Here is a 22,442-nt window from a genome sequence, read left to right as displayed (position 1 = left end):
TCTACGCACGTGTGCCCAGGAGACAGGGATCTGGGTGTGCTCGTTCCCTCACCTTCAGAGAGAAGCCTGTGATCATTAAAGGCTTGTGTTAAGACGGGCGTCCTTTGCTGGCCCAGGTCTCGGACCCCCAAACAGTGCACTTCAGGGGTGCTTGTGACTCCTCCCCACCCCGTAGAGATCACTGTCAGTCCTGGGCGTCCTTCCCCGCACATCTGCCAATTCCAGATCTGGCTGCCCCTCCACCTGAGGGCACAGAGGAGCCCACCTGAAGGAGCCTGGGAAGCTCAGGGAAGATGGTCTGTGAGGTTCTTTCTTCCAGTGGAGAGCTGTGACCCCCAGCAAGCCTTCTCTGAAGCAGGCCTTTGTGGTAGGAGCTCTGGTCCCTTATGCTGGACTGAGGCCACCGTAGTTGGCTGTACCTATGGCGGCAGTGGGAGAAGGCAGCTTTGGAAAGCTCATTTGCTTAAAGGCCGGGGGTCCACCTGGAATTCCTTTGAGGACACGTGGCTCTCATGGAGTCTTGGAGTCCCAGGCCACCCCGTCCCATGGCAGCTGCTGGGGACACTGGGTGGGAGGCTTGTGGCCATCAGAGGGCCTAAGAGGCATCTTCTTTTGCAGTGAAGCATGAACCGACTTTTGACCCAGCGAGGGTGATGTGTGTGGGATGAGGGCTTCTCAGCAGGGGGGAGGGTCCAGCCAAGGCAAACCATGGGTCTTCATGGAACCTGGCCTGATCGCAGACGGCCCTCCCCGTCTTGCCAGAGCTTTTGATCTCGTTTACTCTATTGTAAGTAAATGCAAAATCCTGAAGACTTACCAAGCTTCTAGGGTGTGTGTGTGTGCATGTGTCTTACTCCTTCTTGAAACACATCCTGCTATATTTGAGCCTGTTGATGAGGGTAACGACCCACCCACTGAGTACAGGAGTCCCCTGTCCCCGCCGGAGCGCCGCGTCTGGCTGGCGTTTTCCTTCTCACCCCTGCTCCTGGGTGTCATTGGTCTTTGGGAAGCACCAGGCACTGGAAACCTGTTTGCGACAGCCGGCCTGTGCAGCCCCGGGGACCAGGACAGTGGGAACAGTTTATTAATTGGACAGTCAGAGGTTGGTGGGGCAGGAGGGGTACGAACCAGAATTTGTTTGTCTTGAGGGTAGGCCTGAGACAGCCGTGAGGGGGAACAGCAGATGCCATCTTGGGGACACTGTGGCTAACGTGTGAAAGTGCTTTCTGGGAACAAGAGCTCCCACCGAGGGAATGAGTGGGAGCCACCGGCCGGGGTACTGGCTGAACTTGCACGCCTCTGTCCCCCAGATGCCACTGCCGCCAGTGCTCTGAGTGTGTGCACATACGTATGTGAGTGTGCATGGCTGCGTGAGACTGGTAGGTAGTGTGGCAGCAGCAGAGCCGTCTCTGTCCTCTGCTTCTCCCCTTCCAGCCCTGCGGGGTGGTACACAACCACACTCTCCATACCCTTTGTGTCTTTGCTTTTCCTGGGTCAAGGCACGGGCTGGGGTCCTCCCACCTCGTGGAGACTCACCAAGGACTTGCTGAGCTGTCCCAGGCCCTGACATTCCTGGGGCAACTCTAGGCCCTGTAAGGCCCAGACATCTGCACTTGTCGCTCAGAATAGCAGGAAAGGGGGGTGGTCTCAGAGGTGGGGCTGGATTGCTTCTCCCACTTCCTACCTAAAGTGTGATGTCCACTGGGCACTCCCTCCTTGGCACAGTGTTAATAGGAGATGTGTCAGCCAAACCACTGTCTCTGTCACTTGGCACCCATGGCTGATGCAGTCCCTCCCCACCCTACCCGCCCCCAGCTCCATGTCCAGGTATTTGGGTGATAGTGTCAGCAGTGTTGCATGGGATTAGAACAGGGGTCAGGAAAAACTATGGCCTCTGGGCCAAATACAGCCCACTGTCTGTTTTTGTAAATAAAGTTTTATTGGAACATAGCCATGCCCGTTGATTTACGTATTGTCTGGAAAGCCTAGAATATTTGCTATACGGCCTCTTACTGAGCAAGTTTGCCAACCTCTGGCTTCAAAGGGACCTTAAGCTTGATCTGCTCTAGCTCAGCATTCCAAGCACTTGGGTCTTGGCCCAAAGACAGCATCCATTTGTAGGACCGGGTGTGGTACCAAGAAGATGCATAACGGGGGTCTTTTCATGTCCAGAGCGTGGTCTAGAAAATAAAAATAAGACAAAAGTGAAAATGCCAGTTATCCTCTCTGGAACATTCACTCAGTAGAGCATGGGACACCTGTCTTACAGAGGAGCAGACAGAAGCTCAGAAAAGCTAAGGGCAAGTCCTAGGCAGTGCTCCAACCCACCATTCTGTGCATGAGGTTCCCCCAGGATTGCAAGCCCTAGGAGCAGGGCTTGGCAGAGGAAAGCAGAGTGGGGAGGTGCACGGGGGGAGGGGCCTGGGGGAAGCGCCCTGCCAGACTGCAGTCCCCAGGAAGGGAGTTAGTGATGCTCCTGGGAGACCCCAAAAGGGTGGATCTCTGCAGCCACATTCAAAAATAGAGCAGAAGGATGAGAGCGGCTGGATGGCTCCAGTGGCCTTGCATGGCAAGGAGGTGGCTAGGTATGGACAGCAGGAAGTCGAGAAGGAAGTGCTGCTGGACACAGGGTGGGGATGGGCAGGTGAAAGGTAAGTCAAGAGTGGCTCTAGGGTTGCCACAGCCATTGACCATCTAGGAGGTGACTCAGATGGCAGAGTGGCCGAGAAGCAGCAAAGTGGGTGGCCCAAGTGCCCTGGCCGGGCCTTTGCATGCCCTTGTGCAGGAGTCACCCTGTGATGCTGCAGGCACCTTTACCTGCCCTTCCTGCCCCTCTCCTGCCTCCTTCCTCCCATGGACTCCCTCCACTCAGGGCCACGTGGTCCAGGGCCAGGAGGGGCCCTCCCTCTCCTATGGTTCTGACATGGGGCCGAGGGAGGGGGAGCTTAGCACAAGGGCCACGTAGGTGGATCTGCTTGGCAGGTGGACTCAGAGGTGGTGTAATCTCAGAACAGGAGAGCGTATGGAGCTGGCCACGCAGATAGAGGGCACACCACCCCACCACGAGCTTCTGCTGTCTTCTCTGAGCGCTGTCTGAGGCTGCACTGACCCTGCAATGGGGAGATTCCCTCCCACAGCATCTTCTGCGGCACGATGGCCGTGCTCTGTCCCTCAGAGACCAGGTGTGGGGCTCTTAGTCTAGCTCAGGGTCAGCCGACTATGGACCAGCCTGTGCTTGTAAATAAAGTTTTATTGGAATGCAGCTGTACTTATTTCTGGATGTACTATCGGGCTGCTTTCACATCACGAGGCCGTGTTGAAGAGTTGCACAGAGACCTTCTGGCCCACAAGGCCTAAACATTTACTGTCTAGCCCTTTACACAGAGTTTGCTGATCCCTGGTCCAGCTGAAGTAGGAGGTGTAGATGTGTACAGGCCCAGATTTACTGGCCTGAGAGCTCCCTCCCGTCCCCTCCCCTCCCCTCCCCCCCTCCCCTCCTTTCCCCATCGCCCTCCCTCTCTCCCTTCCTCACCCCCAACCCCATTGCCCCTTCCCCGCTCTCCACCTGTACCTTGTCCTCTCCTCTCCCCCTTTCCCCTTTCAGCCTCCCTGAATGGTCCTTCTCCATTCCCACACGTTTCTCTCCAAGTTTTTTAAATTAATGTCTTGGAAGGACTTCTGCCCCACCACCTTCCTCTCCCACACGTCCCGCCTGCCCCGTGTCTCCCCGCTGCCAGCCTCCTCACTCTTCCCACCTGTCCCCACGGGTGGAGCTGGGACCTTCCACGCCGTGAGATTCTGGGAGAGAGGTCCTTCCTGCTGGGACAGAAAGCAATGGCTGCTTCACTCCAGGAAGCAGTAGAATGAACTCTCTTGGGAAGTCGAGTCCCTCCTCGTCCTCCCAGGGAAGCTGACGTGTGTCCTGCACAGAGAGGTCCGTGGGCACCAGCCAGAGGGGGGTGTCCAGACAGAGATGGGTGTGGATGCTTCTGACTTTGAGAACTGCCTCGGACAAGCCTTCCCCAGCTCAGAAAGATGCTCAGAGGGAGGTTGGGGAGGCAGGCGTGGAAGAGGCGGGTCAGGGAAGGCTGCAGCCCGGGGCCAGTCTCTGCAGTTACCAGGACCACATTTCCACACCAAAACCCAGGCTCTCCCCACCCCCGCTTGCCCTGGCGAGCAGGTCACAAAGCCACAGGGTGCCCCTCAACAGGGCCAGGGGAAGTCCTGGAGGTTTCGATGGCTTTCAGGGGTCCAGGGGACTGAAAGCTTGAAATTGGGATTATCCTGGAAGATCCAGGAGGTGAGGTCACGATATCCACAGAAGTTTCCAGAACCCGGGTGTCCCCCCGGCTTTAGAGGGCATCTCAGCTGTGTACCAGCTTTGCATACATTTGACACAAGGGGTCCTAGTCTGCCTCTGAAGCAATGGCTGTGCCTCAGGGAATGAAGGAGCTTTCCATTCCACACCAGAAAGGGAAGAGCGAGGAGTGTGACCTGCCCACTGAGATAAGGGGGTCAGGGTCAAGTGTCCCCACACGGGAACGCTGTACCGAGAGCCAGCCTCCTGGAGGCCTGGCCGCCCTGAAGACGTCATCTCATGGGGTCTCTTTCCAGCTGAGAGGGAGGCAGCTCCAGGTCTGCTGGGGGCCCCTGAGAGACTGCACCTGCTTGCCCTCCTCCTGGCCCTGCTGGCCCTGGGCACCGAACAGGGAGCCAATGGTCCCCGGTTCCCAGATTTCCCCCAGCCCTCCCTGCCGTCACTCCCAGCAGGGGCTCTATCCTCTGCCACAGTGGAAAAGCAATACGCCAACTGCAGGGGGAGCCCTGCAGCCCCCCTACACCAGGCTCCTTTGTGTTCTCTTCGTCCCAGGCACCTTAGTCTCCTTGGGACAACTGACCGGCATGACGCTATTCCCAGGAGCCTGGCACCAATGGCCTCCGCCCGGCTCCTCTGCATACATTAGTTAAATTTGTTTAGCCAGGAGCCTGTCCTCTTCCTGTCTGGTCAGTGCTGGGAGCCTGTCCCCCAAACCTGGCAGCCAAGAGTCCCTTCTGCAGGCCCAGGAGGTCTGTGATGGCAGAAAGAACCTTTTCTCTTGAGTGGGGCCCAGGAAATCAAAATGACGTGTTACTTGCCCTTGTCCAAGGCAGGCACCGAGGACAGGACTGGCACGGGTGGTCAGAGACCTGACAGTCCCACGTGTCAGCCACCTTCTCCTTGGATGTAACCCTGCGGGTGCTGCTGATAGAAAGGATGGCCCAGATCCAGTCAGATCTCTCCTCCAACCCCACGGCCCCATCTCCTTTAAAGGAGCCAAGGGATGGTGAAGCCAGAGTGGGAACGAGGCGGCTTGAAGTCGGACTTCCTCCCCAGATGGGCTCTTGGGGTCTGAGGAGCCAAGCATTGGCTGCTAGTTCAAGGGTGTGGGTGGTCGTCCAAGTGTTGGTCCAGAACAACCCGGGGGGTGGGCGAGAGCCTCTATGCCCACCTGGCTCGGGGTCAGCCCCTGGGCCTTGAGAAGAGCACAGCTGGCAGCCCCCAGTCCAGGCAGGACTTGGGACCTGCTGGGGAGGTTGCCGCAGCCTCAGGGAATCTTGGGCCTCCTGGCCGAGTGCACACACAGACCCCTGAGTTGAGCTTTCTGCCTGCCCTGGGTTCCCTTGCCTCACGTTATCCAGTGGTATGTCTCCTGAAGGCGGCTGTGCTGGAAAACAGAGACGAGGAGCTGGGCGTAGCATGTCAAACAGCTTCTGCTGCCTCTCAGGGCTTCACCTGTCCTGAACGGCAGGCGTGGGAAGTAAGCTTCCCCTTGCTCTAACCGAGGAAGATGCCCACTGCACTGGGGCTCATTTCAGGATCTGTGCCAACTTGGCCTTCTGCCTGGAGAAACTGTGATTAGGGACTTGGTGAGTGTCGGCAGCATGTCTCAGCCCCTGCACCAGACACAGTGGAGGCTAATGCCTGGCTCCCAAGCCCTCCTCTCCACTTGACAGCCAGCCGGACTGCCCTCTCCTTTATGACGGCGTAGCCATGGGGACAGAGCATGGTTTCCTTCTTTGCCAGGACTCTGGTCTGCCCCGTATCGGGTGTGATGGGAGCTCAGAAGCCGGGCTGCTGGGACATGTCCGCGTGGTCAGCCTTGCTGCTAGTTAACCTTCTCCCCTTCTTCCCACACCCGTGCTCACCCCGCCTCCTATTTTTCTTTCCAGCCATTAGGCAATACTGACTGCTCCACAGCTTGCAGAGGTCGCCTGGCAGCTGTCCTTCAGAATTCTGTCCGGGCCTGATTGGAAAACTGGAGAAAAGGCCCCGCGATTGATGAGTTTGTCTTGGGAGTCAGTGGCGAAGTGAAACAGACGGCAAACATGGGTCAGAAGGTCACCGGTGGGATCAAGACTGTGGACATGAGGGACCCCACGTACCGGCCCTTGAAGCAGGAGCTCCAAGGTCTGGACTATTGCAAGCCCACCCGTCTGGACCTGCTGCTGGACATGCCCCCCGTGTCCTATGACGTCCAGCTGCTCCATTCCTGGAACAACAATGACCGCTCGCTCAATGTCTTTGTGAAGGAGGATGACAAGCTGATCTTTCACCGGCATCCGGTGGCCCAGAGCACAGATGCCATCAGGGGCAAGGTCGGGTACACACGCGGGCTGCATGTGTGGCAGATCACGTGGGCCATGAGGCAGCGGGGCACACACGCCGTGGTGGGGGTGGCGACAGCAGACGCCCCCCTGCACTCCGTTGGGTACACGACCCTCGTGGGGAATAACCACGAGTCCTGGGGCTGGGACTTGGGGCGCAACCGGCTCTACCATGATGGCAAAAATCAGCCAAGCAAAACATACCCGGCCTTCCTAGAGCCAGATGAGACATTCATTGTCCCCGACTCCTTCCTGGTAGCCCTGGACATGGACGACGGGACCCTGAGCTTCATTGTGGACGGACAGTACATGGGAGTGGCTTTTCGGGGACTCAAAGGCAAAAAACTCTATCCTGTAGTGAGTGCCGTCTGGGGCCACTGTGAGATCCGCATGCGCTACTTGAACGGACTCGACCGTAAGTGTCTTCTGCACTCTCCAAGATGGCAGTGTCCCTAGATTCATGTGTGTCCCTGTGGCTGGGCTATCGGGGCCCAGCAAAAGTTTACACAGTCGTTGGAATTAAAATGTCTATAAATAGACATCCCAGCATATTCAGATCCTCAGAGGCAACTCTTGACCTGCCTCTGGTTAAATTAGGAATTCTAGCCAGAGTCTGCCAGATTACCTGGCAGCACGTCATGGATGAGTGGATGGATGGATGAGTGGATGGGTGGATAGATGAATGAATAAACAGATGAAAGAATGGATAGATGGGTGGGTGGATGGATGGATGGATGGATGGGATGGATGGATGGATGAGTGGAAAGGTGGATGGATGGATAGGTGGATGGGTGGATGGGTGAATGAGTGGGTGGATAGTTGAGTGGATAGATGGAGGGATGGATGCATGAGTGGATGAGTGGATAGATGGGCAGGTGAATGGATGAATGAATGAAGGAATAAATGAATGGATAGATGGGTGGATGGATAGATGAGTGGATAGGTAGATGGTTGGATGAGTGGATGGATGAATGGAGGAAGGAATAAATGAATGAATGGGTGGATGGATAGATGAGCGGATAGGTAGATGGATGGATGGGTGGATGGATGGATGGTCTTTGATAGACGTGGTTTTGTTTCTAGTTGACCTGCTTCCAGATTTGATCAGCATTTGACCAAATTCTAGCAAAGTAGCCAGCATGTTACTGAGCTGGGGTTTGCGGCCTTGAGGGTACTAGGACCTTTCATATACATGAAAGCCAGTGGCTCTCTCATTTATTAGACAGGTTAGGGTCTTTCTCTCTGTGCTGGAGGCTTTGAGTGGGCTCCTTTGGGACACAGTCACCTGAGAGGGGCTGGTTCAGTCGTGATCTCAGGAGGCCTTTGGAGAAGAGAACGTGGATTAGAAACAGGCTGAGTCAGCAGCGATTTCCACCTGTACCTTTGGAAAAGGAAGTGTCCTTTCTCAAACTATGCATGAACATAGCCCACATGTGGCGGCACTGTCCTGGTTTGGGAGGTGGAAGGCTCTGTGGCTTCTTCGCTGGGAGCCCATAGTGGCAGGAGGTCCTAGGGTTCCAGAACTATCCATCTCTGTGCTTGACCCTCACTCCTTCATGGGTCCCTTCTACCATCTGCAAATCTCACCTTGGAAAGGGGGTGGGCTGGAAGGCTTCGTCCACGCACCAGCTGTCCGTCTTTAAGGGCCAGGTCTGCCCTGGCACCCCAAGGTCTAACCCCACCCTGCAGGCCGGGGGTCAGGAGCACAGATGCTTACTCTGGTCTCGCAGCCTCCACACCTTCAGGTTGTGCCTCTCCTCCTCCTCCCTACTTCAGTCTTTGTAAGGTAGCAGAGAAAACATCCAGGCCATCAGGCAGAATGAACTCCTAAACGTTTTTCTTGGGAAGCCTCTGCTGCCCGTCTCCCACACTCCCCCTCTCTGGTTTTGGCTGGATAATGACAGTGAGCCAACAGCCAGGTGGGGCATCTTCCTCACCTGTGCAGCCCAGCACCCCTGGGTCATGGGACATCAGCAGGGACAGCCAGGTGTGCATCCAGCAGGTAAACGCCCTGAGGAAGTAACCTCAGGCCTGGTGTAGGGAACCAGCAGGGTGAGTTCTGTGAGTCTGTCTCCCCAGGTGACAGTGGTCGAAAGTCCACAGGCAAATCTGCCGTGCGTGGTGATGGGCAGGGGTTAGGAGCCGTAGGATCTCAGGGGACCCTTGCCCGTGGGCCTCCCTCCTCCTGGCAGAGGGGTGACCCTGGCCCCAGGGAGTTTACTGTCCGTGCTGTGCAGACAGGTGAGCGAATTGCTGGGGTTGCTGTGTTGCCGCCAGGCCACTGAGACTATTGGTGTCCACGAGAGTGCTGCAGCCCGTCTCCTGCGGGAACGGGTCCACCAGCGCTGGAGTGCGTTTGCATGGCTTCACTGTTCACCTTGCCAGCTCCAGTCAGAACACAGATCCCAGGATGGCCTGGAGGGGCCTGGGGCCTGTCACCCACGGCAAGTCAGGACACGCTCGAACAGGACTGTTGCCCTGCAGAGTCAGGGCAAAGCTTGGCAGAGGTTCTGCCGAAACAGTCCTGGAGGCCCAGACGGGCGTCTTGTAAGTAGATAGATGCTGGGTCGGCTCCGCATCAGAGGGGAAGTTGGCTGCTTTCATAATTGTTCTCATTTAGGAAATTTAAAGGGTTGAGGGGAAGAGGAGTAGCGTAGGAATGAGTTATGAGACCCGCACCTACAGCTGGACCCTGCAGTGCCCAGTGGCTTAAGCCCACCCCGCTGCTCCTGGTTAATGAGGAGGACCCCTCCCCACCGGAATCGTAACGCCAGGGCCCCCTTGGCTTCCCGCCTTCCCCAGTCCCCAACAGACGTGGACGGGCTCCATTCTGCACCACCCCTTGACGTTGGAGGATCCAGATGGGAAAACCCGTGAGGGTGGCACTGCACACATGGGGAGCAGGGTCAGTTGTTAGAACTGCCAGGCTCGACCTGCTTACTGACACCTCGGTTCCACAGGGGAGAGGTGACGGGGGTTAGGGGCAGAGTGGAAGTGGGGAAGTTAAATTGGAGATGCTCGCTCAACGGTCCAGGGGGCTCTCCAAGTGTGGAGACAGGACAGCGTCCAGAACAATGGTCAGTGGAGGAGTCACCACGGCTGGATGGTGTTTAGAGCCGTGACCTGTGGATGAGACCACCTAGGGAAAGAGGGGGAGAGGGCTGAGGCCCAGCCCTGGGACGCGTCCATGTTTAGAGATTGGTGGACAAGGCGGAGGGGAGAATAGTGTCCTGAACACCAAGTGAAGAAAGGACTTCAAGAAGGACAAAGTGATGCCGGGTCAAATTGTTGATGGCTGAGAACTGTCCATCAGCTTCAGCAACAAGATGATCGCTGGTGACCTGGACAAGAGTCGTCAGTAGGGTGGGATCAAAAGCCTGAGGGAGTGGCAGGTCTAGAGAGGAGGACGAGGGTGGCGTATTGTTTCTTAGGGCTGCGGAACAAATGGCCACCAACTGAGTGGCGTAAAACACCAGGAATGGGGCCAGCCCTGTGGCCAGGTGATTGGGTTCACATGCTCCGCTTTGGCGGCCCAGAGTTCCGCCGGTTCGGATCCTGGGCACAGACATGGCACCATTCATCAGGCCATGCTGAGGCGGCGTCCCACATAGCACAGCTAGAACCTACAACTAGAATATACAACTGTGTACTGGAGGGCTTTAGGGAGAAGGAGAAAAAAAAGATTGGCAACAGATGTTAGCTCAGGTGCCAATCTTTAAAAAAAAAAAAAAACGGAATGTACTCGCTCACAGTTCAGGAGGCCAGATGTCCGAGATCAGGGTGTGGGCAGGCTCAGTTCCTCCTGAGGAGCATCCGCCCAATGTCTTCTCCCAGCCTCTGCTGGTTGCCTGCGAGCCTTGGCTTGTAGATGCCTCTCAGGCTCTGCCTCTGTCATCGTGTGGCTCTCTCCTTGTGTCTCTCCTCTTTAGGACACCAGCCATTGGATTCAGGGCCCACCCTACTCCAGTATGACCTCATCTTAACTAATTACATCTGCAAAGATCCTTTCCAATAGGGTCACGTTCTGAGGTTCCAAATGGCCCTGAATTTGGGGCGACACTATTCCACCTACTACAAATGTGGAGACAGCAAACACAGACCCTTCCCACAAGACCTTCCCTCCCCATGCTCCTGCCTGGGGGAGACAGGACAGTGACAGATGAAGCCCAGCACTCAGATTGGGTGAGGTCAAAGGGTGCCCAAGTCCTCTGCCCAGAAGGGTTTGCTTTCCCTTCCAAGGCAGCTGAGGAAGGAGGAAAGTCAGGGTGGGACCGGGTCTGAGGTCCACCCAGGGAGCAGGACTTGACAGGCGGAAGCCCAGCTCTGGCTAGGTACATCTTCTTGGTGTGGGCCTGGCCTGGGCTTTGCTCTTGAAGTCTTGGAGGTGGTTCTGATCCATTACTGCTCCCTGGGATGTCTGGGACGTCGTCTGCACCCTCCTTCCTTACCCCACCCCAGCCCGGCCGCCAGCTCCTGACCTCAGCAGGGAGCAGCTGTTTGAGAGCTAGTCAGCCAAAGCTGCGTGTGCACCCTCCCTGGGCGTCTGTTCCCCAGCCCTTCCCCTGCACGCCAGGCGGACCCTCCCCAGCAGAGTCCCTGCCCCTGTGCTGGGGCCGTAGGCCGAGCTGGCCTGGGCCAGAGCAAAAGGCAGTTATCAGTGTGTCCCTGTGTGACCTCCCCCACCGTCCAGCCACCAGTGGCCACTGGCCACTTGTTCTGACTCTTCCTTAGGGCTTGAGACCTCTGGGGCTGAGGCTGCAACCAGAGGGGCTGCTGTGTCCCCTCACTCTTTCCTAGGGCAAAGGGGTGGAGATGGTCAGTGTCGTGGGGAGACAGGGCCCGGCTGGGCCCCTAGGCCTGCCTGCCGCCCTATGGAGAGGCAGAAGGGAAAGGCCTATTTGCCTGCTGCAGACTGGCTGTCACCCAAGGGAGGGTCCCAGACCCATGGGTCCTCCCTGCCCCCGACTGCTTTTAACAGCGTTCTCAGCTAAGGAAGCATTTTCCCTGCGGTTCAGCATTGTCAAATTCTCCCTTTTAGAGCTGCCACATAAGTTTGGTGTGGTTTGTAGTGATTGTGGTTCAGAGAAGGCTCAGCTCTTTTCCCCAGGAGCCTTTCGACTTGGTGACCTCCTCCTGGTGCCCTCCCAGGGCGCGTCACCCGATGGTGGCTCCTTCCTGCACCTCCGTTCCAGCTGGGCTCTTGGGAAGCTCCTTGTCGGGGAGGCTGATCACCCCGCCCTGCAGGGGCTTCCTTCTGGGGGAGAGAGGCCGTGTGGGGGAAGGGGTCGTTCCAGACTCCCTGCCCGCCAAAAGGCTTGTCATATGAGGACAGCAGGCTCCCAGAGTTGGGGACAGGGAACCAAGAGTGCTGGCATTGCGTGGCTGGGTGTCCCTCCCCAGTTGGCCAGGACAAGGGGTTGGTGTTCTGTTTTGTCTCTTTTATCTAAGAACTGCTTAATGTAAAGGGAAAATGTACACGTGTCCTGGGATGTCCATCCTTGACAGACGACTTTCTCGAATCCATTTCCTGGAGCAGCCTGCAGTGAAAATGCTCTAGGACGGGCCCCTGAGTCAGCGACGTTCAAGGGAACATCGATGAATCAGGGGCACTTCCTGACATGAGGCGTCGTCCTTGACCTACAGACCCAAAGTTCATCCATTTAGCCCATGAACTAGACACAGCACCAGGCTCTGGAGGCTTGAATGGGGTCGCAATCTCTCAGTGAACTGAGACAGAGCCACGGGTTGGGGTGCTGGGGCCACGCGTGTTCACATAGGCCACCAGGTAACCGTTTCTCCTAGAAATGTGGAAGTTGGCACATGGACTTGTCCAGTTCCTCAACCTTCTGCTCCCATAAATAGAGCCTGATTCACTTCCTGATTTCTGTGCCGCCTTCTCAGCGCCACCCCCCCCATTCATATAAACTATGTAAATGAGTGAGCGCCTCAGCTTCCTGGAGATGGGCATAGCGGCCCTCGCGCCTCACCCTGACAGGAGTCATTGAATAAACTCTGCCTTCTCCGTTTGGGAGCTTCCTCAGTGGAATTTCAGTGGGCACCCAGCTCTTTGGATGGAGCTGGATATAGAGCCTGCAGCCCCCAGTCGAAAGTATTGAGGTTGGGGGAGGCCTTCTTGGGTCCTGTTAGTGACCAACTGAAATTGGTGGGACAGATGTCTTCCATGGCACAGTGCCCATGTCCCATTCTTTGGCCGGTGCATTCTCAGCCTCCGCCCAGCCATGGCCCTGTGCATCATCATTTGCCTCCTACAGGATTGGAGGGGGGATGACCTATTTGTGACCTTGAGGCCCCCAAGAATAGACCCATCCATGGGATGCCTGGGTGAGTGGTCCTATTTTCAACTTAGAACACATCACTGCAGCCATCAGCTGCCACTTCCGTAGCCCATCTTGGAAGATCTGCCGTGTCCATAGGACATGTCCCTTCTATTTTCATGACCCATCCCTGAGTTATTCAGTGTGCTCCAAGGGTGGTCAGGGTGAAGACCTGCATTCAGCAGGGGCGGAAGGAGGCAGCTATAGGTCTTTGCCCCTTTGGGTAAACTGCGAAGGGCTGTTGAGAACTCCCTCTTCATGTTGGCGTAAAAAGAGCCAGACTCTAGAATTTGATGGACCTGGGTGTATGTCCACATTCTAGCCTTTGGCTCTCATACCTTGGACCCCAACTTTCACATCCCCAAGCCTGTTTCTCCATCTGTAGGTTGGGGCCACCGTCCCCGCCAGGCACACCATAGTTGCTCCACAAGCCACGGCTGCCGCTGGTGCCTGATGTTAATTTCAGGCGTGATCACCAGAAATATGGGAGCTGGAGCTGGGGGGCTTGTGCAGGCCTCTGCTGTTTAGAAACGCTTTTTCATGAGGATATTCATGAGTTGACCTGAAACCCATTAAGCCAAGAGGACATGATGGGAACTCCCTCTCTGCCGTCACTTCACAGCCAGGCAGGGCTCTCGGGCCACATTCAATGACTCTTGATGTTTTCTCAAGTGCCTTCAGCCACCAGGGGAAGCCCCTGCACCTCCCAGTGGGGGCTGAGCCACATCCTTGAGGGAGAAGGGGCTGGCCCGGTTCAGGGCGGAGGGAAAAGGGCTCCTGAGTGAGGAGAGGAAGCACTACTGAATTCCCCCACTTAATCCTGCGGCAGGGCCTCGACAGTATGTCCAGCCCGAGAGCTGCTGGGAGGCATTTCTGGCCTTCGCGATCTCAGCTGGGTGGGACTTTGGGGAGCAACTGGTGTACATTCCTCACCTTGCAGATGGGGAAACTGAGGCCCAGGCAGAGGGAGTGATCCGCTCGAGGTCAGGGTGCTGTGCAGGGCAGAAGTGAGGAGCCAGATGTGGGGCCACGGGGGCAGGATGTTTTCTGATAAGGGAGCCCCAAGGCTCTGTGCGCAGGGGGGGTGGGGGAACCCAGCCCCACCCCCCAGGAGTCTGTGGACTCCTTGACCGAGAGAGTGAAGGTCATTTAGGTTGTCCTCCTGCCTCCAGACAGGGCTCCCCTTAATCATCCCACACCGTCTAGGAAAGGCCCCATCTCAAAGCTTTCCATGAAAAACATTTACCGTTTCAGCTCCTCCTCCTCTCTGGCTAGGGCCGTGACCGCCCAGGGGACATGAAGAGGAGTTGTTTGTCTTTTTTTAAGCCTGGAATTTAGTAAATGCATTTTCAAGCCTAAGATTTACTTTTTTTGTAATGACAGCTTTGTTGAGATATAATTCACGTGCCGTTCAATTCACCCATTTAAAGTGTGCAACTCAGTGGCCTCTAGTGTATTCACAGTTGTGCAACCATCACTGCGATCAATTTTTGTGCACTTTCATCACCCCGAAAGAAACCTGTACTCCTTAGCAGCCTCTCCCCATTTCCCCCTGAGGCCCCAGCTGTAAGATTTGGGCTTCAGTAATTGAGTTTTTAATGTTGTTTTTAATATTCTGAGACATTGATGAATATTTAAGAACTTTAATCCACTTTTTATTAGTGGAATGCAATGGGGTCTCAAGGGAAATGCTGAGTTTTCTTTAGTTTTTTGGTCTCATCTTTATTTTGCTCACAAAGGAGTCTCAGCATTAAGGGGAGACCATGGATGAAGCCACAGATCCATTCATTTCATCTCTTCCTTTGTCCAGAACCCTGGGGTGGCCTCAAGCAGCTCCAGGTGTGCTCACCTGTACCTGGTTTCAGGGAAGAGAGCAAGAAGAGGTCCACTCCAGGGAGGCAGGGTGAGCAGGGCCCCTGTGCCCCTGGCAGCCTCTCGGGCCTCAGGGGAATAACTTTCGGACTCCTGCTGGAGCTGCTGGTTTATCTGAGATGTGGGGTGCACGGAGCCCTCCTTGCAGGACAGCAGGGCCCAGGCCCTCCAGGGACACGAGGATAGAAGTACCCTTTGCAGGCTGCAGCTGGAAGTCATTCCAATCCTGAGGCAGCTCTGCCTGAGCCCTGGCCCGGTTCCCCTGGCTGTGAGATGCCCTGGCGGTGCCTGGCGCGGTCCTGAGGGTCCCCATTGCTGCGGCTGGGCTGGCATTTCTGGTTTCCCTCTGCCTGGGCCCTCAGCTTCACTCTGTCAGGTAGAAAGAAGTACAGGCACCTGCTTTCTGTAGACACCACACCTGCAGGCTGTGGGGTCAGCTGGGCCTGGACGGCCCATGCGCTCTGCTTTCTGTAATGTGTGTCTCTAGGCTGCATGTCTTACATCTTAATTGGCAGCAAGATTTGGTGGCTAAGAATGTGGATGCTGAGCCCAGATGGCCTGGACTCAGATCCCAGCCTGTAAACCTGGCACGTTAGGACCTCTCTGCACCCCAGTGCCCTCGGCTGTAAGGTGGAGATAATAGTACCCACGAGCAGTTGGGTTAACATAAAATGGTTCCTTTCCTAAAAGCCTGTGTGGGGTCTGGTGCTGGGGGCGCATGCCAAGAGGGCTGGCCTCCATGTGCCCTGTGGATGCACACTGAAGGCCGCTGCTTGCCCCGTGGGCGAGAGCAGGGATGGCCTGGGTTCTAGTCCTAGCTCCACCTCCTACCAGCACTGTCACCCTGAGCAGCTTATTTGGACTCTCTGTCACTGTTTCCTCCTCTGTAAAATGGGGATGGAGATGATGTTGTCTCACTGTGATGACGAAATCATTCATAATAACCATTGCGAGGATTCAATGAGTTAGTGTTTGCAGAGGGCCTCCAAAGGTGTCCGGCCCCGGATGGGTTCTCTGTGTTAGCTAGTAATAATCAATTTAAAGTATAAATGTATTTAATTATTAATTGTGTGTGTATTGAAACTAATATTCATGATACTTTTGCTACTGTTAATATTGTTTGTTCTAGAACCATCCAGAGCTGTGCTAACCTGACGCTGTCTCTCTTCTGTTTCCCCAGCGGAGCCGCTGCCGCTCATGGATCTCTGCCGCCGCTCGGTGCGCCTGGCCCTGGGGAAGGAGCGTCTGGGCGAGATCCATGCGCTGCCGCTGCCCGCCTCCCTCAAGGCCTACCTCCTCTACCAGTGACCCTCCGCCCCAGGACGCCAGCACGACAGCCACCGGGGCCAGCTCACCGAGCCGCCGCCGCCGCGCCCTGGGCCTCGGAGGGGCGTCCGCAGCCATGGGAGGAAGTCCCCGCTCTTCCTCTTCATCCTCCAGGCCGCGCCTGCCGGACACGGACAGCTCTCGACACAGGCTCCTCTGTTCCTCTTCCCGACATTGGCGGAAGCTCTCTCTATGCCGAATCACAGCCCCTCCTTGGAAAGCGACACATGGAATAAACTCCCAGGAAGCCCTACACTGAGTTCCCAGCTGCTCTCGGGGTGGCGTCGTCCACCTGCCGGGTCCCACGGTGGGGGGCCAGCAGGAGGAGCCCCGGCACCGAGAGCAGACCCTGGAGGTGCTAAGAGGTGCTTAGATGAGGGCTGGCGCCCAGGCCAGCAGGGCCATGCCGTGGCAGACAAAGCTCAGGACGTCAGAAACTCAGCCCGGACACCAAGGCAGAAGCCAAACTTGGACCTTGCGCAGGCACATGAGCACCCAGCATCAGTCCCGGCCGGTGCCCCCTGTACCCTGTATTTATTCTTTTTAACAATAACAAAAGCCATTTATTTATTCCATTTAGAAAGGAAACCTTGTTTCAGTCACCTCTCCCTGTTGCTTTTCTTCCAGCTGCCCCTCCCTGGGATGTGTGTGCCTCACCTGTCCTTCTTGCTGGGCCGGGTCTGTGGTGTGTCCCCACGTGGCACAGGGTGTCTTTGTCCTTGACCTACAGTTTCCAGGGGGTTCTGCTACGAGTTCCCGAGCGGGCCCCCCCCAGAGAGCAGTACCCTCACGTGCAATATGAGAGTCTCGGGGGACCTGTCTGCATGGTCCATGGCGCTCCTCGTGTCTCTCCAGGAGCCACTTACACCTGGGCTCAGCCATCTTTGCATGTGGTCTTATTTCTTTAGTCTTCTATGGCTTCTTGGTGTGGGTTTGCTTTTGCTTTCCCAGCTGAGGTTTTCCACGTGGCTCCTCAGAACTCCAGCTTCCCGGAGGACCACTCAAACCAAGAGGGAGGAGGAGTGGGTCTCCCTCCCTTGAGGAGCCAGGGGCAGGGTGGGGTAGGGGAGACCAGAGCTGAGTCGTGCCTCCCAGAAGCCAGTGCAGGTCTCTGCTGAGTGCCCATGTCTGGGCTCTGGGGCGAAATGGAGCAGCCCCAGTTCTTCACGACGCCCTGGAGCCAGAGGGGCAGGGTGGTGCGGGGCGGGGCAGCCAGCAAGAGAGGGGACAACCCTCCCTCCCCGCAACTCCCCCACGTAGCAGACCCCAGCACCCTGCCGCAGCACTCTCCATTTCTTTTGTCTTGAAGTCGACTCTCTTAGAATCTGACTTCTGTTATTTCTGTACAGGTACAATAGATGACTTTATTTGTTTAAAATGTTTAATATATATGCATATATATTTGTCCGTAAGAATTATGTTTTTAACAGCTGCTGTAGGGTACCTTTTTTTAAAAAAACAAAAAAGTCTTCCAGTGGAGTATATTTTTTAAACACAAAATTGGTGCCAAGACTGGGTGAGGAATGTAAATTGCCCCCTTATTATTTCGAGGTTCTTTGTCGGGGGGCATGGGGAACCTTACCTGTAAGACTTTTAAAGATTTCCCTCACTCCTGTGTCAGGGTGGGTCCTGTTCTGATGAATGTTGCACACGAGAGTCTCCCTTACACGGATCCCAGCCTGATCGCCTTGACCCAGCCGTCTCCCACGGACGCGGGATGAATCGCCCAGCTCTGTCATCCTTCTGCACTTCCTGCCCCCCAGCTCCCCACACCTCAACCCCACCCTTCTTTCCTCTCAGCCCAGAGCCTTGTGGCCTGTACAGTTTTGAAACTGCCATTCTATTTTATGATGGTTGATAATAGTAACCTAATAAAGGAAAGTTTATTAAAATACAAAGCCGCTTTCGAGTCCCTCTTTGTCCCTTGGGGGAAGGGAAAGATGCATGGCTGACCCCTCCTTGGTCCAGACAGCTCACCACCCATGGTTTTCAACAGATAATGTGATCCCCTTGGCAGAGGCTGGGATGCCAGCCGGAGCCCAAGGAAGAAGGAGAATCCTTCAGAGGGGATCCTAGAACATCCCCATCCTTTCCAGACGTTCGTGAGCCTGCAGCCCAGACTAAGGGACTTGCTGATCCAATAGAAAGGATTCTGCCATCCACGAGAGTCTCTGGCTCGTTGGTGTGTGTTAAAAGTTTGAGTCGACAGTGGGCTTTTAGGAGCAGGGTGTGAGCTGGTACGGGTGCCCTCAGAGTCCAGGCTCTGGGTACCCCTCGGAAACAGCTGGTCCCTCCTTCATCTTTGTGTGTGCAGTGCCAAGTGCACAGAGATGCGGCTGAGCCTTGGCCGAGAGAATCTGTTTCACCCGTCACTATGGGCAGGATCCCCCCCACCCCACCTCCCAGCAGAAAAGACGGGAAATTCTGGCTTATTGGAGGATTGATGAGTGATAAAGTGAATAGTCAAGAAACTTACTAGATGTGATCACATGTCGTGACTGGTTTCCAAAGAATTGGCAAGAATGCATTCGGTTCCCTGTGGGCGTGTCAGAATCTGGTGGTGCTGGGAAAAGTGCCCTGGCCTGAGGGCCCAAGACCCCTGGGACCAAATGCCATGTCCCTTTCTCTGAGAGTCTCGTGGCCAGCTTCCCTCAGGCTGTCTGCACCAGCCTCACCAGGGAGGGGTTTGTTGACATGCACGTTTCAGGCCTGCCTGGGATGGACTGAATCAACATTTCTGGGGCCAGGCCCAGGAATCTTCAGTTTTCTCGAACTCCCCAAGTGACCTTGCCTAAGAGTTTGGAGACCGTTGTTTCAACTGTGTCAGCTCTTTCTCTCAAAAAGCTGCTGGGAAAGGGAAGTTGTCTCAGGGTGTTAGTGAGTTGGCTCAGCAACGAGCACATGGCCTCCTGAGTCAGACCTGGGTTCAAATGCTGGCTCTGACCCTCACTAGCTGAACCTGCACAAAATGACTGTCATCACAGTGCCCATCCTGGAGGAGAGCAGCCAGGGTGAAATGAGCCTTTAGGACAGGGCCCGGCATGTTAGCAAGCATTCAAACAAATGCTTTAATAGTTCATGCACTTCTGTTCTGGAAAATGGCAGTTCCTGGATTGGAATTGGTCTCTGAGAATGGACCAAACTTTCCTAAACCATCTTCCTGATGAATATTCTTTCTTCCTGGGCAATGTCTCCAAAGATCAAGGTGGGTATTGGGAAAAGGGACCCCCAGCTGCCTTCCCCAGACGCGGTTGGAGGAAAGGGGTGGGCTGAAATTATTTTTAGGTTGGAGTTCATGTCTGGGTTGCAGTTGGAACTCCAGCTTGCTTAGAAGGGGGTGGCAGGGGGAGGAGTGGGGTCAGGCGGTGAGGGGAGTGGTGGAAGCACAGAGAAAATAAGGTCCTTTGTGCTGCCGGGAGACCTCTGGGGGAGCAGGGTTTCGTGTTGAAGGGAGCGGTCTTAATAAAACTATCTTGCAGACTGGCCCATGTGGTTGTAATTAATACCCTGCCTTCGAGCAGGTAGCAGGCTCTCGGGCTTGGCCATAGATGGGAAGAGCCCTCCCTCCTCCCTCCACCATCCATCTCCTGCACACGGCTCCCCTCCCGCCCTTCCTCCCGCTCCTCCTCGGCAAGATGAGGAATGTGGACTTTACTGAACCATAAAGTATGCCGGGGGAGCTGGGGAGGGGGCCGAAGACAGAGCAATTAGTTCATGCTCCAGTCCAGACACCCAAACATGGTTGGAGTCCAGCTGCAGGGAATATTTGAAATAAATGAGCTGCCCGGGGCCAGGAGTTTGCTGTGTTTTCTGTACGGGGCCATGGCAACCAGGGAGGAAACCATGAGCTGGGATTGGGCTCTAGAATCAACAAATGATGTCCTGGCTGAGCAAGCCCAGAGGAAGCTGCTCATGGCTCTCGGCGGCTTCTTGGGGCTCAGCTGCTGGCGGGCGGGACGGCCTGACGGTTCTCCCCGCGTGCTCGGCAAAATCCTGTCCCAGCTTCGGACCTCTGTGTCCTCTGAGGGGCTCTGACTTTTTTTTCTTTTCTTTCTTTTTTTTATAGAAAAGAGAAAGCTAACGCTTCTCTGGAACTTTTTTTCTGGGCTGAAGAACAGCTGCTGCTGCCACTGCCGGTCTGATAATGATTTTCCTGGGCAGAGGGACTGTTCCTGGTGGGAAAGCCAGGCTGAGGGCAGCTGGCTAGAGGGAAGGTGGTACTGACCTTGACCTGGGTCTGTCTCCCCACCCGGCCCAGCTGCAGCCTGTTCTGGGTTCACTTTGTAGGCAGAAAAGGCAAAGGCCTCATTTGTCTTTTCCCTGACTCTTCTGAGGGTGGGCCTTACAGCCATCCCTGAGAATGTGTCTTACAGAAGCATGTGAGTAACAGGACCTAGTTTGGGGGCCCTAACTTGAACTTCACAAGTACCTCCTACATCTGAAGCACCAGGGGACCTTGGGGGAAAAGCAAAAGCCCAGAAACTTTGATGCAGTAGGTGGGGCCTGAAAACCTGCATCTTAAAACACCCGTAGCTGATTCGGATGCGTTGCCCCAGGGGTCCCTGGGGCCCAGAATTATATGCAGAGGTCTGCAGCGGGCTGTGACCCACAGCAGCTTGGAGACGCTGGGGTGGAAGGTTCCATGGGCATCACCTCTGTCCGCTCTGTGTTTCAGAGCACGTGCAGAAGCCTGGGAGAGCTGGGCCTGCAGCGCCGGCATCTCGCCCAGGCACAGAAGGGCTTGTCTTAGAGGACGAACAAGGTGGGTCCAAGGAGAAAGACTGGAGCAGAGGCGGAGAAACTGCAGCCTTCGGGACTTCTCCTGAGCCTCAGTTTGCCCAGGGAAATTAGTCCCTGGAAAGCTGAACCAGGAGCTGAGAGACGCTCGCAGGTCTTGGAGCCACTGCCCAGGTGCCACCCAGCAGGGCCGTCCACTCAAGAGCTGCTCTCGGCTCTTTCCCATGACCTCAGCGCCCACCCAGGGCCGCGTCTCTCCCGGCTTGTGTCTCTTCAGTCTCTTCATGGTGTACTCCCACCACCACCTGGGCGCCTAGGCCCTACCTTTAGAAAGATTTTTGAACCAAAGCCTGTTTGTGAAGTCCCTTCTCCCTGATTTCTCTTATGCAAAGCTGCCATTGCGGGTTGCTGATGGCTGTAGGGAGAATGAACTTCAGCCAAAAAGCAGAGAACTTCACCCTCCAGCAGGTGGGTGTGTTGGGGCCGCATGACTAGGGAGAAGGGCCTGGGCTCTGGAGCCAGGACGGCCTGGGAGTCATGCTCCCCTCCTTATTGCCCAGGACAGTAACTTTGAGCAAGGATTTCAGGAGACTTGCTGTCCCCATCTGTGAAGAGAGAATAGTGCTTCCCTCCCCCGGGGCCACGATAAGCTCAAGGCTGGGCACATCAGGGTTCTCAGTACAAGGCGTTCCTAACTCACCCTTTTCCAACTGGCTCTTTTTAAAAATTGAGGTGAAATACACATAACATCAAATTCACCATTTTTCTGTGTACGCCTCAGTGGCATTTAGTACATTCATGATGCTGTGCAACTGCCACCTCTGTCTAGTTCCAGAACGTGTTCATCGCTCTGAAGAAGACCCCGTACCCACTAGCAGCCACTCCCCGTTCCCCCCTCCCCAGCCCCTGCTTTCTAATTCTATGGATTTGCCTGTTGTGGACATTTTACATAAATGGATCATGCACTATGAGACCTTTTATGTCTGGCTTCTTTCACTTCCAATTGGCTTTTTAAGAGGATGTTGCCTGCTACCCTCCACCATGGCTTCCCTGTGCCTTCGTTTCCTCATCTGTAAAACGGGAAGAATATTTCCTCTTATTAGGGTGGTTGTGAGGATCAGTGAGCCAATGTCTGTAAAGAACATAGAATGCTGCCTGGCCCTTAGAAGCGGTGGGTAGAAGCAGCCAGCATGAATGTACACACGGCCTGGGGCTCCCGGAGGCCCATTTCTACGCTCCTAAATTTGCCGAAGCTGCCTTGTCAGTGAAGGAGACTTTCCCAGGAGACATCTTGCAGGGAAATTGCCTGGGCCCCGGAGCCTCTGTCCTTCTGAATGGAAACAAAGTCAGTTTTCTAAAAATCAGTCTTGTGATCAGGGAGGCAGAGCACGGAGCAGTTAAGAGCCGTGTGCCTCACTCAGTCTCTCTGACCTTCAGTTTCCACCTTGTATTAGTTTCCTGTGGCTGCATAATAAATTACCACACAGCAGGTGGCTTAGAACAACACACATTTATTTTCTTACACTT

General features: G+C 55.4%; 1 protein-coding gene and 1 long non-coding RNA gene across 4 annotated transcripts in view; both read left to right on the top strand.

Moving 5' to 3' along the window:
• SPSB1 (splA/ryanodine receptor domain and SOCS box containing 1) overlaps positions 1-18,073 on the top strand; it is a 68,510-nt gene extending 50,437 nt beyond the window's left edge. For all 3 annotated transcript variants that reach the window (XM_044769628.2, XM_044769629.2, XM_070511154.1), the window contains 2 exons: positions 6,211-7,060; positions 16,033-18,073. In XM_044769628.2, the coding sequence (XP_044625563.1) occupies positions 6,367-7,060; positions 16,033-16,160 (822 nt within the window). In that variant the 5' untranslated portion in view covers positions 6,211-6,366 and the 3' untranslated portion in view covers positions 16,161-18,073. The remainder of the gene's footprint in view (positions 1-6,210; positions 7,061-16,032) is intronic.
• An 888-nt stretch (positions 18,074-18,961) lies between these two features.
• Positions 18,962-21,873, top strand: LOC139045463 (uncharacterized). The gene is made up of 3 exons (XR_011503793.1): positions 18,962-19,383; positions 20,245-20,314; positions 20,854-21,873. It is a non-coding gene; the product is annotated as an uncharacterized lncRNA (long non-coding RNA).
• The last annotated feature ends 569 nt before the right edge of the window (positions 21,874-22,442 follow it).

Source organism: Equus asinus, chromosome 5 (assembly GCF_041296235.1).
Source record: "Equus asinus isolate D_3611 breed Donkey chromosome 5, EquAss-T2T_v2, whole genome shotgun sequence".
In the NCBI taxonomy this organism is placed as follows: Eukaryota; Metazoa; Chordata; class Mammalia; order Perissodactyla; family Equidae; genus Equus; species Equus asinus.
The sequence above is the reverse complement of the archived record's forward strand: the minus strand, read 5'-3'. Positions and strand labels throughout refer to the sequence as shown.